Source organism: Pituophis catenifer, unplaced genomic scaffold, assembly GCF_029215685.1.
Source record: "Pituophis catenifer annectens isolate HBS135680 unplaced genomic scaffold, rPitCat1.0.hap2 SCAF_4, whole genome shotgun sequence".
NCBI classification, from domain to species: Eukaryota; Metazoa; Chordata; class Lepidosauria; order Squamata; family Colubridae; genus Pituophis; species Pituophis catenifer.
This window is the reverse complement of record NW_027256884.1, coordinates 131,973,057-131,985,528: the sequence shown is the minus strand read 5'-3', so window position 1 is coordinate 131,985,528 and position 12,472 is coordinate 131,973,057. Positions and strand designations below refer to the sequence as shown.

The 12,472-nt window shown below is 54.5% G+C and overlaps 2 protein-coding genes across 4 annotated transcripts; one reads left to right on the top strand and one right to left on the bottom strand.

Moving 5' to 3' along the window:
- Positions 1-1,381: 1,381 nt before the first annotated feature.
- Positions 1,382-2,949, bottom strand: TIMM10B (translocase of inner mitochondrial membrane 10B). Its single transcript, XM_070943099.1, has 3 exons — positions 2,862-2,949; positions 2,688-2,783; positions 1,382-2,574 (listed from the first exon to the last, which is right to left on the bottom strand). The coding sequence occupies exons 1-3, from the start codon at positions 2,898-2,900 to the stop codon at positions 2,404-2,406; spliced, it is 306 nt and encodes a 101-aa protein (XP_070799200.1). The 5' UTR covers positions 2,901-2,949; the 3' UTR covers positions 1,382-2,403.
- An 8-nt stretch (positions 2,950-2,957) lies between these two features.
- On the top strand, positions 2,958-11,759 carry ARFIP2 (ARF interacting protein 2). Of its 3 annotated transcripts, none has more exons than XM_070943096.1 (9): positions 2,958-3,031; positions 3,665-3,772; positions 4,935-5,043; positions 5,380-5,475; positions 5,620-5,750; positions 7,636-7,857; positions 10,397-10,554; positions 10,642-10,816; positions 10,912-11,759. In XM_070943096.1, the coding sequence occupies exons 2-9, from the start codon at positions 3,674-3,676 to the stop codon at positions 11,065-11,067; spliced, it is 1,146 nt and encodes a 381-aa protein (XP_070799197.1). In that variant the 5' UTR covers positions 2,958-3,031; positions 3,665-3,673; the 3' UTR covers positions 11,068-11,759. The 3 variants fall into 3 exon arrangements, with proteins under 3 accessions (XP_070799197.1, XP_070799198.1, XP_070799199.1); XM_070943097.1 differs by lacking the exon at positions 2,958-3,031 and adding an exon at positions 3,454-3,470; XM_070943098.1 differs by lacking the exon at positions 2,958-3,031 and adding an exon at positions 3,922-3,953 and having other exon boundaries at positions 3,683-3,772.
- Positions 11,760-12,472: the final 713 nt, after the last annotated feature.

Here is a 12,472-nt window from a genome sequence, read left to right as displayed (position 1 = left end):
AGGGTGGCTTCCCTCTTCAAAGAGCCCAACCCGCCTTCATATTCATGCAACATGTTCCATAGTACAAGCACGTTCACTTTGTTTTCTCTAAACTGGCAAAAGTACAATAAAATTTCTGTATTGCATGGTTCCTCCATGACCTGTGGAAGAGCAAATCTTTGGGCTGTGCATCCCAGATGGCATAAAGCTGTCCTGCCCTCTCCTCCCCTCCCCACAGGAGGATCCCCCTCACTTATAAAGGTGAACTGTGTAACCAAGACATGTTGCTGTTCCGTATAAGCCAGATGCTGATCTCAAGGAATAAATCCCACAACTGGTCAATGTTTCTCTACACAAAACATGAGGGGAGGGGAGAAAGGAGGTCTTGGAGGTTAAATGAAAATTTATTTAGATATGAAGAAAATGTGAAAGAGCTTAAAAAACAAATGAATTTTTTGCTATTAATATGAACAAGGGTACCTCTATGGAAATGGTTTGGGATGCTAGTAAGGCTTATATGAGGGGTACGTTAATACATATGAATAATAAGCATAGACAAAAACAACAAAAGAAGCGGAAAGAGATAGAGGAAGAAATAAAAAAGAAAGAACAATTACTTAATCCAGAAGATAAGAAGGTAAAAGAAACAATAAATATATTACAAGGGCAATTTAATATGTTAATGGCTGATCAGGTGGCAACTAGCTTACAATATGCTAAACATAATACATTTTGTAATGCCAATAAACCAGGTAGGTGGTTGGCCTACATGCTGAGGAAAAAACAGAAATCACGAGTCATTGGTAAAATAGAATATAGAGGTAAGGAAGTTTACCAACAGAATATGATTAAAAAGGCTTTTTTAGAATTTTATACAAAATTATATGCTAGTGACTCAATACAAGGTATAGATATAGATACTTAAAGGAAGGGAATATTCCGGAATTAACGTTGGAACAGAGGGAAGGATTGAATCAACCAATAACTTCTGAGGAGATCATTGCTGCAATTAAGCAGTTAAAAACAGGGAAAGCTCCGGGAACAGATGGATTGACTATATACAAAACAAATACGGGACTAAAAAGTTGCAAATAGCTTATGAATGAAATATTCAGATTATCTTTTTTTTCCTACTTTGATATCTTAGTACCTATGGCGGAGTTAAAGAGTAAGGGGAAGTTAAGAGTTTATAGTTAGTTTGCTTATGTTAGATTATGTTTGTTAAATGCAATACCCTGTATTTTGCTCTGGGAAGTCTGTGGGGGAGAGGGGAGGGAAAGGGTGGGGGAGTACTGGGGGGGGGTTCTTTTTTTTGTAAATTTTTTCAATAAAAAAAAAGTTTCTCTACACAAAGCATGAAATTCTTGCCAAATGAGATGAGTTACTAGACTCAGAAACAGTATCGATTTCTCTTTCATCATTTAATGCAATCCAAAAAAACAAGACTGTAATTGCTGTAGAATTCCAAGTACAGTGTATATTCTGAAAATGAGGTAATTCAATTACTGAATTTAACATGCAATAAAAAAATCCAATCCAACCAATTGTGTCTTTTAACTCAGGCCTCGCCATTAGACCAGACTAGGAAAAAGCGGTGGCAAGCCACTTTTCCACCGTTGCCCCATGGTTACCAGAAGCCAGGAAGTTACCTTCCTTTGAACAGCTCAACACATCATCCAGTGGGTTCCCAGAGGTTGAATACAGTTACATTAAAGGGTCGCCTTCCCTAGATACGTTCAGGCTACCTGCTGTGAAAGCCTCTGCTTGAACAGAGCCCCTCACCTCTCTGGATCCCCAGGACCACCCTGGAGCTCTTCTAGCAGGAATGCTGTGTGATGGGGCCTTCCAGGACCTTAATACACTCCTGCCTCGCATCCCACATGCCATGCGAGGGAGAAGGGTCTTGGTCCTGCTGCTGCTGCCAGCCTCAAAGCAACGATCTCACAGGCACCCTGAAAGACCACCAGCCCGTAGGCCCTCCCTGTCACATTGGAAGCAAGTGTGCCTCAGGAAAACCCAGTGCTGTGGCTCAGGCTGGGCCGGGCCTGCTTAACGCTCACTTAAGCATAACCAGTTAAGCTTAATGCTCAGCGGCGCAATGGATCTCAGGTATCAGGCACGGGGACTTCCTGAGCCATTTTGGAGAGGCAAGGCCACCTGAGGCACCCTTTAGGACAACAGATTCCACCGGTGCCAATTCTAGATTGTCAGAGTCCTCCTTCAAGCACCCAGTCCAAGCCCGTTTTTCCTAAGGGGCCCGTCTCAGCTCCCAAGCGGTCCCCCTTCAGCCGTCCTCCTGCAGCCGCTGCCGCTTCTCCTCCGCTCGAAGGATACCTGCGCCCGCGGGGCTTCCCGGCGCTCTTCGGGGCCTCCGAGCGCTCCTCCCAAAACGGGCATCGCGGAGGCGGCGCGGGCACAGGCGGGTCAAGAGGCGTCGGGCCCCGGGAGGGCGGCGGGAGGCGCGGGGTCGCGTCCGGCGGCCTCGTAGTCGGCGATCCTGCGCTGGACCAGGGAGGGCATCAGCTGCACGTAGGCGGCCATCAGGCGGTGGTTGGAGCGCACCAGCTTCCCGGCGCAGCCGTCCAGGCAGGCCTCCTGCGGGCGGCGAGAGAGAGAGAGAGAGAGAGGGAGGGAGAGGGAGGGAGGGAGGGAGAGGCTCGCTCGCTCCCACGCCCACCCCCGAACCAGACCCCCCCGCCCGGCCTCACCTCGTGGCGGGTGAGGGCGCGGTAGTTGAGGTCGGCCACGCAGCGCTGGAAGCAGAGCTCCGTCATCCGGTTGTAGACCAGCAGGAAGTCCCGCAGCTGCAACGAGAGCGACGCTTCAGCCGCCCGCCCGGGGAGGGGGAGGGGGAGGGGGAGGGAGAAGGGGGGGTCGCTCACGCTGCGCAGCTGCTGCGTCTCCGGCGCGGGATCCTCCATGGGGGCTGGGCGCGCTCCCCTCCGCTCCCCGTGACGCCACTTCCGCCGCCCGACGCCGCTTCCGCTCTGCCTGCGCTGGGGCCGACGCGCGCCCGACCGACGCCGGAGCCTCCGGGGCCGGCCCGCAGCGGGTGAGTGGCGCACCGGCTCCCTCGTCCCCCGGCCGCGGGGAGCGCCAGGCGGGGGGCGGGCGGGCTGCGGCTGCGGCGCGGCCTCCTGGGGCGGGAGGGGCGGCGGTCGTGGCTCCGGGCGGCCGAGGGCTGTGCGGCTCTTGGCCACGACGGCGGCCTCGTCCGGCCTTCTCCGGCGTCACTCTTCCGCGGCCGGTGCTGCGGGCGCCCGGCGGGGCCGCTCCTTGCCGGGGACGGGGCTTCCCTCGCAGCCGCTCTCGCGGGTATCGGGGGCGGCAGGAGGCACCTCCGCCGCGAAAACCGGATTCCGATCTGGGGCGGGCTCCGATAGCCCCGGCTCCCGCTGGCGCCGCCGGGAAAGGTTTGCTGTTGCCGGCCGGAGAGAGGGGAGCCCGCCTGCAGCTGCGGAGGAAGCCCCACTTGGCCGGCCGGGGTGCGGGTACGTGCGGTAGGGAGTCGTCCTCGGCCGCCGATCTGTCCCTTTGCCCGGAGCTCCCCAGGAGGCTGCAGCACCGCACCTGCCCCGGGCTGAGCCCCCTGGGAGGCGTCGCAGTGTCGTCCGCGGAAGAGGCGGCGGGGGAGGCGGGGAGGGCGAGCATCTCAAGACCCCGCCCGCACCCCGTTGTCCCACAGGCACCAAGCATGAGCGAAGGATCCATGAGCAAGGCAGCCACCATGGAGATCGCCATCCACGGCAACGGAGACTCCAGGCGCCTGGCGGATGACGACGGCTTGGAGCAGGTATAGAGAGGGGGAGGAGAAGGAAGTGAGATCCTGGATCCTTTTCCCTCGGGCCAAGACTCCTAGGGGAAGCGGCCTTAGTTGGAAGGGAGGCAGGAAAAAGCAGAAAACACACCTCACGAAGATCGGGTTCCTCTCTGTCCCACCAGATCCTGTTTGGAGCCCTGGGCAGTCCAAAAAGGTGGGTGCAAGTTGGAGGAAGTTTGGGGAGGCCGCTGAGAGGGCAAAGGATTCCAAGCCAAGCACTTCAGTTTGCTTATGTTTAACCTCTGATGAAAGCGGCCTTCAACTATCTGAAGGTTTGCCAAGCAGAAGCGGGATAGGACCTTCTAGCTGGCCAGAAGCAATTCAAGGAAGGTGGCTCAGGCTAGATACAAGAGCCAGTGGCCCAGGTGGGCACGGAAGTGGGCATTTCACCTTTCCTAGAGGTTCCCAAACAGAAGGTAAAACATAGAATAACAGCGTTGGAACAGACCTTGGAGGTCTAGTCCAAACCCCTTGGAGCAGGAGACCCTATATAATTTCAGACAGATGGTTGTCCAGTCTCTTTTTAAAAACTTCCACTATTGGAGCCCCCGCAGCTGGGTGCCCTCTTCTCCCGGGCCGGGCGGGGGGAGACAGCGGGGGGGGTGTTTATTCAGGTTGCAGAACCCTCTAGTTAAAATAGATTCCCAGAGTTCCTGGTCAAGAGGCGAAGCTCTAAGGACAGTGTTGTCCTTTTCAAGAGATCTGGGCTTAGTGCTCTGCAGAATGCCCTTTAGAAAACCCTCCTCTGGTAGACCTAGCCCTGAGCAGAGGCTGGACTAGAAGCTCTCCCGGGTCCATTCCAGTGCTGACTGTATGAAAACAGTCAGTACCCTCTTCTGTTGGGCGGGCACCCGCCCTCCCACCTGATAGCTTTGGCCCCTGAGGATTCTCATTGGCTATCTGAAGGCAAAGGCCTGCTATGCTGGACTCCAGCTGAGGGGCCTGGGGGAAGCAGCTGAAGAAAGGGGACCCTTCTTAAAGCTTGGCAGTTTTGTAGCAAGTGGCAAGATTCCCGTTGTTCACAGGCCAGCAGCCAGAAAGGCGCCCTTTTGTGTCTTCTGGGGTTCCTTGCCCTTGGTAGTCCTGCTGGGGAAACAGCTGGCAGCTTGATTCCTCCCCCTCCCCCCTTCCTTAGGACCTGCAGCAAGTGATGGTGTCGGGGCCCAACTTGAACGAGACCAGCATTGTCTCTGGAGGTTATGGGGGAACGGCTGAGGGCATCGTCCCCACCAGTATCATCAAAGGTCAGCATTTGCAGGGACTGATGGTGCTGCTGGGGGGAGGGGGGGCGCTGCCTGGCTATTGCCTAGCTTTCTCAGCCGGGGGGGGGGGGTTGGAGAGCGCTTGGAAGCCCCCTCCCCTGTGCAAGCAGCCATGTCCGTCCCCCCAGAGCTCCATTTGAGGCAAGAGGGAGGTGGGCGGCTTGGGGGGTTGTCACTGTCTCATTGCTCCTTGGTATGCCACCTCCCATCTCGCCTCATCTCCTTGCTCACATGTCACACCCATCGCCCCCCCCCCCCCCCCGTGTTCTCTTACCCCCTCTGATGCGGCTCCCCCCCCTCCACTGCCCTCCATTTCAGGCTCCCTCATTCCACCTCACCCTCCCCGAGGACCACTCATCTCCCCAAGCCCTTCAGCTGCCAGCCGCATAGCCAGCCAGGCTCCCATGGCTACAGGTATTGCCCTGCGTGGGGCCGGGTGGGGGAGGGAAATCTCTGGGGAAATGGGGGCTTTGCAGCCCTTTCAGTGGGGAAATGTGCGAGGTGGGAGGGAAGGTGGTCGCCGTCTTTCTGGTGGGCATCCTTTCTTGCCAACTGCAGGCTCCAACTTGCATCAGCCCCACCCCAACCCAGCCATGACGGGGGAGGAGGCGGCGGCGGCGGCTGCCACACGAGGAGTGGCCGTGGAGAAGTTTGACATTGTCAGGAAATGGGGCATCAACACCTACAAAGTAAGTCCACTTGGGAATGGGGGGAGGCATTGAATGGAGTCCCAGGCATTGCAGGGCTGCCACTGGCTCTTCTTGTCCCTCGGGTCCCTTTAAGGGCCCTGCGGACAATCTCCAGGTTGAGGCAGCCTGTGACAGCCGGTGAGGAGAGTTTAGTTTAGTTTATTGTCATAGCACCTCGTACAACAAAATTAAATGCCATATTCCGTGTACATTATAACTATAAAAATAAAACACGAACACACATCCTTCACATTCTATACAATTGAATTGAAAACCTGATATTACATTAATATTGCATTATACAGTAGAATTCAATATAGTTACTGCCCTGGGATAGAAGCTGTTTTTCAGCCTATTTGTCCTTGTTTTTATTATCCTGTACCATCTGCCAGGTGATAATAATTTTAAAAAAAGGGTGCCCAGGATGAGATGGATCTTTAAGAATGTTTTGAACTTTTTTTTTTGACAAAAAATTTATTTTTTAAAACAAATATAAAAAACAAATAAAAACAAACCATCTTCAATACCAATACAAACAGTGTGTCAATTGGTTACAAATCTTTTGTGCGTTTTCATTCTATTCATATATATTCATATATTATTCTCATTAATTCTATATTTAATTATGGCTGTTTCTTCCCTTCTGTTATACAAGCTAGTCTAGAATTTGAGTCAATTTGCATTATACCATACAATCTAAGAATGTTTTGAACTTTCTTAAGACAGTGGGAGCTATAAAGCTCTTCCTAAGAGGGGAGGGGGCAACCGATGATCCTCTCGGCAATGGCGTTGACCCTCTGGAGCGCTGTCCTATCTGCCCCTGTGCAATTGGCAAACCAGACACAGGTGCAGGAAGTTAAAATACTCTCTATGGTGCAGCGGTAGAAGGTCACCAGCAGTTTTCCATTCAGTTGTTGTTTCCTGAGAAGTCTCAGGGAGTATCATCTCTGCTGGGCCCTTTTGACCAGTGCTGCAATGTGAGTGCTCCAGGTCAGCTCCTCTTTTAGGATAACACCCAGAAACTTAAAAGTGGCCACTTGCTCCACTCAGTCTCCATTGATAAGCAAGGGCTGGATGTCTGATCTGTTCCTTCTATAGTGCACTATAAGCTCCTCGGTCTTATTGGTGTTAAGGAACAAGTTATTCTTTCCACACCACGAAAGCAACTGGTCCACCTCATCTTGATAGGAAGATTCTTCCACCCCGGAGATCAGTCCCACCACTGTTGTATCATCTGCAAATTTAGTAATAGTATTACTAGCGTGAGTGGGAAAGCAGTCATGCACATAAGGAGTATAGAGTAAGAGACTCAACACGCAACCCTGTGGTGTTAAGAATAAGAGCTGAAAGTGATATGATTACCTAATCTGACCCTCTGAGAGAGGCCAGACAGAAAATCTATAATCCAAAGGCAGATTGAATAAGAAAGTCCATGATCCATAAGTTTAGACACTAGTCTATGTGGAAGTTTTGTGTTAAATGCAGAGCTAAAATCTACAAAAAACATCCTCATGTAGCCCCTGGACTATGTGGGGCTATGTGAGGGGCTTCCCTGGATGCTTGTGGGGACTTTGAGCGGAGGGCCTGGGCCTAGGCAGCTGTCCTGCATTAGCTGAGGGCTGTCGGGTTGCTCTCCTGGTCAGGGTGTGCTCTCCTGCAGTCCCCTTTCCTCTGAGGCAGCTCTCCAGCTGCAACCGCCAGCCCCTTCAGTGCCAGAGAAAGTGCCCTTCCTCAGGTCTTGGCCATCTTTGTTCCTGTTGTAAATTGATTTCCGGCTGTTCTGACGGCTTTCAGGGAACGCTCTTCTCAGAGTCACCAGGCAAATAAGGGCAAGAGACCCTTTCCCGAAAGCCAACCTCTTCTCTGCTCTTCCCCACCCGTTCAGTGCACCAAGCAGCTTCTGTCAGAGCGCTTTGGGCGCGGCTCGCGGACCATCGACCTGGAACTGGAGACCCAGATTGAGCTGCTGCGCGACACCAAGCGCAAGTATGAGTCCCTGCTGGGCCTGGCACGGGCCCTCACCAACCACTTCTACAGCCTCGTCCAGACACAGCATGCCCTGGCGGACGCCTTCTCAGACCTCAGCCAGAAGTCCCCGGAGCTGCAGGTGAGCTCACCTCTCCCACCCTCCTCCTGGCAGACCTCCCACCCTCTTGGTGGGCAGGCAGGCTTTCTTTCTTTCTTTCTTTCTTTCTTTCTTTCTTTCTTTCTTTCTTTCTTTCTTTCTTTCTGTCTTTCTGTCTGTCTTTCTGTCTGTCTTTCTGTCTTTATTTATTTATTTATTCATTCATTCATTCATTCATTCATTCATTCATTCATTCATTCTCCCAAAGGACTCAGGCCGGTTTACAAGAACGAACAAAAAATTACATAAACATTAAAATCAATTTAAAATTAATTAAAATTATTTAAAATCACCCCTACGGATTCAGCCCATTTGGTGAAAAAGCCACGTCTTCAATTCGCGGCGGAAGGAGAGGAGGTCGGGGGCTGTCCTGAGGCTGGTGGGAAGCCCATTCCAGAGGGTCGGCGCTCCTACAGAGAACGCTCTCCCCCTGGAGGCCGCCAGCCGACATTGTCTGGCTGACGGCACCCTGAGGAGGCCCGCTCTGTGTGAGTGCACCGGACGATGGGAGGATGGCAGGAGATGATCCTGCAGGTACCCCGGGCCTAAGCCATGTAGGGCTTTATAGGTGAGCACCAGCACCTTGAAACGAACCCGAAGGACCACCGGTAGCCAGTGCAGCTCACACAGGAGAGGTGTCACACGGGAATACCGAGAAGCCCCCGTAACAACCTGCGCGGCCGCATTCTGGACTAACTGTAGTCTCCGGGTGCATCCCAAGGGCAGCCCCATGTAGAGGGCGATACAGTAGTCCAACCAAGACATAACAAGGGCATGAATGACCGTGGCAAGGGCATCCCGATCTAGGAAAGGGTGCAACTGGCGCACCAGGCGTACCTGAGCAAAGGCCCCCCTGGTTATGGCCGTCAAATGATCTTCTAAAGATAGATATGAGTCCAAGAGGACACCCAGATTGTGAACCCTTTCTGAGGGAGTAAGGACCTCCCCTCCCATCACAAGTGACAGGGCCACTAGATCACAAGATGCTGGTATCCACAGCCACTCAGTCTTGGATGGGTTGAGTCTGAGTCTGTTTCTTCCCATCCAGGCCCGTACTGCTTCCAGGCAGCGGGACATCACAGAAAGAACATCCCTTGGGTGATCCGGGGTGGAGATGTAGAGCTGAGTATCATCAGCATATTGATTGTACCTCACCCCGAAACCACGAATGATCTCACCCAGTGGCTTCATATAGATGTTAAATAGCAGGGGGGAGAGAACCAACCCCTGAGGCACCCCACATGTGAGGGGCCTTGGGGTGGATCTCTCTCCCCCCGTCCATACAAACTGCGAGCGACCCGAGAGGTAGGAGGAGAACCACCGTAAAACGGTGCTTCCTACCCCCAACCCCCCGAGTCACTGCAGTAGGATACCATGGTCGATGGTATCAAAAGCCGCTGAGAGGTCAAGAAGGACCAGGATGGAGGAGCAACCCCCGTCCCGGGCCCGCCAGAGATCATTCACTAGGGCGACCAATGCCGTTTCTGTGCTGTAACCACGCCTGAAACGTGATTGGTCCGGGTCCAGGTAGTCAGTTTCTCCAGTAACTGAGGGAGCTGCTGTGCCACCATGGACTCAACAACCTTTGCTATAAAGCGAAGGTTGGAGACTGGACGATAGTTGTTAAGGGAGTCTGGATCAAGGGTGGGCTTCTTGAGGGGTCGAACCATCACCTCTTTAAGTGTGGCGGGGAAGGCCCCCTCCCTCAGAGAAACGTTGACAACCGCTTGAATCCAGCCTCCAGTCACCTCTCTGGCTGCAGAAACAAGCCAGGAGGGACAAGGGTCCAATAAACACGTGGAGGCACCCAGTTGACCCATGATCCTGTCCACTTCATCCATCGAAACAGGCTCAAACCCAACCCAGATGCTACCATCAAGACAAGCGCCTGTCGCCTCACCAGACTCTGCCCAGTCAGAGTCCAACCCAGTCCGGATCTGAGCGATTTTTATCTTGCAGAAACTACAAAATCCTCAGCTCTGCCCTGCAAGAGCTTTCCCTTGGCCTGTGGCATTTCAGAAGGCTGACTTACCCTGCTGGGACGGGCAGTGGCAGGAGTGAAGCTGTTGGCTCTGGGAGGGGAATGCTTGCTCTGGGGTGGCTGCCCATGAAAAAGGGGCATCCCATGGGACCCTCGGGCAGGGACAGCTGCAGGGAGGATGAGGGAGCTGCTGTTCCCAGGAGGAGGAGGAGGCAGCCGGTGGCCTCTTCTGCCCCCCCCTCGCCCCCGAATGGCATATCCAAGCGAGGGCAGAGCCAGGCTTCCAGCATGGAGATGAGGCCTGGGGAAGGGCATGGCTGGGGTGGATGTGCGAAGCGGGGGGCGGGGGCTAAAAGAGGACTCTGGGGGGAGGAGGAGGGCGGCTTTGGGCACCCAGAGGGGGCCCAAAGCTTCCTCCCACTCTTAAAGCAGGGGGGCAGCCCTCCCTTTGAGGCAGAGCAGGCGCAGCTGCCCTTCCGTGGCAGGGCTTGTGGGGTCCCAGATGGGAGGAGCTTCCTTCATCTCTGGCTCTCCTCACAGGAGGAGTTCGGCTACAACGCTGAGACTCAGAAGCTGCTGTGCAAGAATGGAGAGACCCTGCTGGGAGCTGTCAACTTCTTTGTCTCCAGCATCAACACCCTCGTCAACAAAACCATGGAGGACACCCTCATGACCGTCAAGCAGTACGAGACGGCCAGGTGGGTCCTCCCCAGGGGAAGGGGGTCGGTCAGGGCAGGGCTGCCGTGGCCCCTCTGACCCTCCACACACACACACACTCGGTACAGGCTGGAGTATGACGCTTACCGCACAGACCTGGAGGAGCTCAGCCTAGGGCCCCGGGATGCCAGCACACTCTGTCGCTTGGATGTCGCCCAAGCCAACTTCCAGGCCCATCGCGCCAAGTACGAGAAGCTGCGGGCGGATGTGGCCGTCAAGCTGAAGTTCCTGGAAGAGAACAAGGTGAGCCTGGCCGGCGGAGGAGGGGGGGGGGCGGCTCTGACCAAGGGCGCTGGTGCCAGATGGACGCTGATCTGCACTCCCCCCTCCCCCCCCAGGTGAAGGTGATGCACAAGCAGCTCCTGCTCTTCCACAACGCCATCTCGGCTTACTTCGCTGGCAACCAGCAACAGCTGGAGCAGACCTTGAAACAGTTTAACATCAAGCTCAAGAGCCCCGGGGCCGACAAGCCCTCCTGGCTGGAGGAGCAGTGAGCAGGGGTCATCCCCTCCCCCGCCGTGCTCCTCCCGCCCTTCATGGACTTGGACTTGGAGGGAGGGCCCTGCCGTGGGGCCCTCTCCTCTCTCGTGCCCTTCGGGGGCTGGGTTAAGTCCCTTCCCATTTCGGAGGGAGGGGAAAGAGCTGGGGCAGCCGAGCCCACCTCCCCGTCCCTCTGCAATGCCAGGAAGTTACAAGCACTTTCTTACTCTGAGGGTGGGGAGAAGGGTGCCTCCGTCTTCCCCCAATAAAAGGTCTCTGCTGGGAGTCAGGCCCAATCTGATCCCAGCTGCTCTCTCCGTCTCCTGGCTGGCCATAACCGGCCTTGGGCCTCCATCCCTCGGCCTGTTCTCCCTGGGGAACATTCTCTTGATCCTGCCCCACACCTTCAAGGAAGGCAGCTATGGGTTGGTGGTGTTGGACCTATGGGGGCTGCTCTGAGGGTGAAGAGCCCAAGATGAGATTGGCCCCCTGTTTTGGGGGCCAGGGACCAAACACTTCCTGGCTCCAGCCTCTGGGGATGGTGCGTGCGTGTGTGTGTGGTGTGTGCATTCATCATGGCCAGTGTCCCATATTGTGTTCCCGGTGGGGGCTGCAGGTTGCAAACTCCGGCCTTCCACTTAGCCGGCCCAACCGACACTCCGGCCCCCACGTCTGTAAAGATTCCCCAATAAACGGTACCAAATGGCTGCAGAAGTCTCTTTACGGAGCCCAGGGCTTGCCTTGGCCGAAGTGGAGGATGGCATCGGGGGAGGGGGGCGACCTAGAAAAGGGCAGGCAGCTCTGCCATCTGGTGCCACCCTGGCTAGCACAAGAGGTGCAGAGCTCCCAGTCCTGCCTGTTGGTGGCCCCGCCCCTTGGCTAAGCCCTCCCCCCCTTGTTTTACAGGCGGCCAGTACATTGGGGGAGGGGGGGGCAAGAATGCTGCTGTCAAAGCCGACTCCCAGCTGCCAGGGAGGAGGGGCAGTTCACGAGTTGCGCATTGAGCCCCCTTCACTTAAGGCGGTTTTTATAGTGGGAATTGTTGGTCATGGCTGAGCCGGCCGTGTGCAGCTTGTCAAGATCCTCGCATCCCAATTCCTGGTCACTGCTGCTTGTCCCAAATCCCCGCCCTGGCATGGCCCTTGAAGATGTTTTTAATTTTATTTCCTCAACCAGTTAGGAATGGGGTGGAAAGTGGATTATTAATCATAAAGTCACAGGTTGCTTTCTAGGAATGCTGTGTCTCAAATCACACAATTTCCTTCTGGGTGAGTGAAAAGGAAGATGTAGATTAGATGTAATTTAATAATAAAAGGGGGCACAGCTGCAATGCCCTCCGTTTATCCCACCCTTGCAAACCACTCTTGCTCTGACTACTGCGAAGAACAACTTTGTAGGTTGCCTTTGACTAAATGTTTT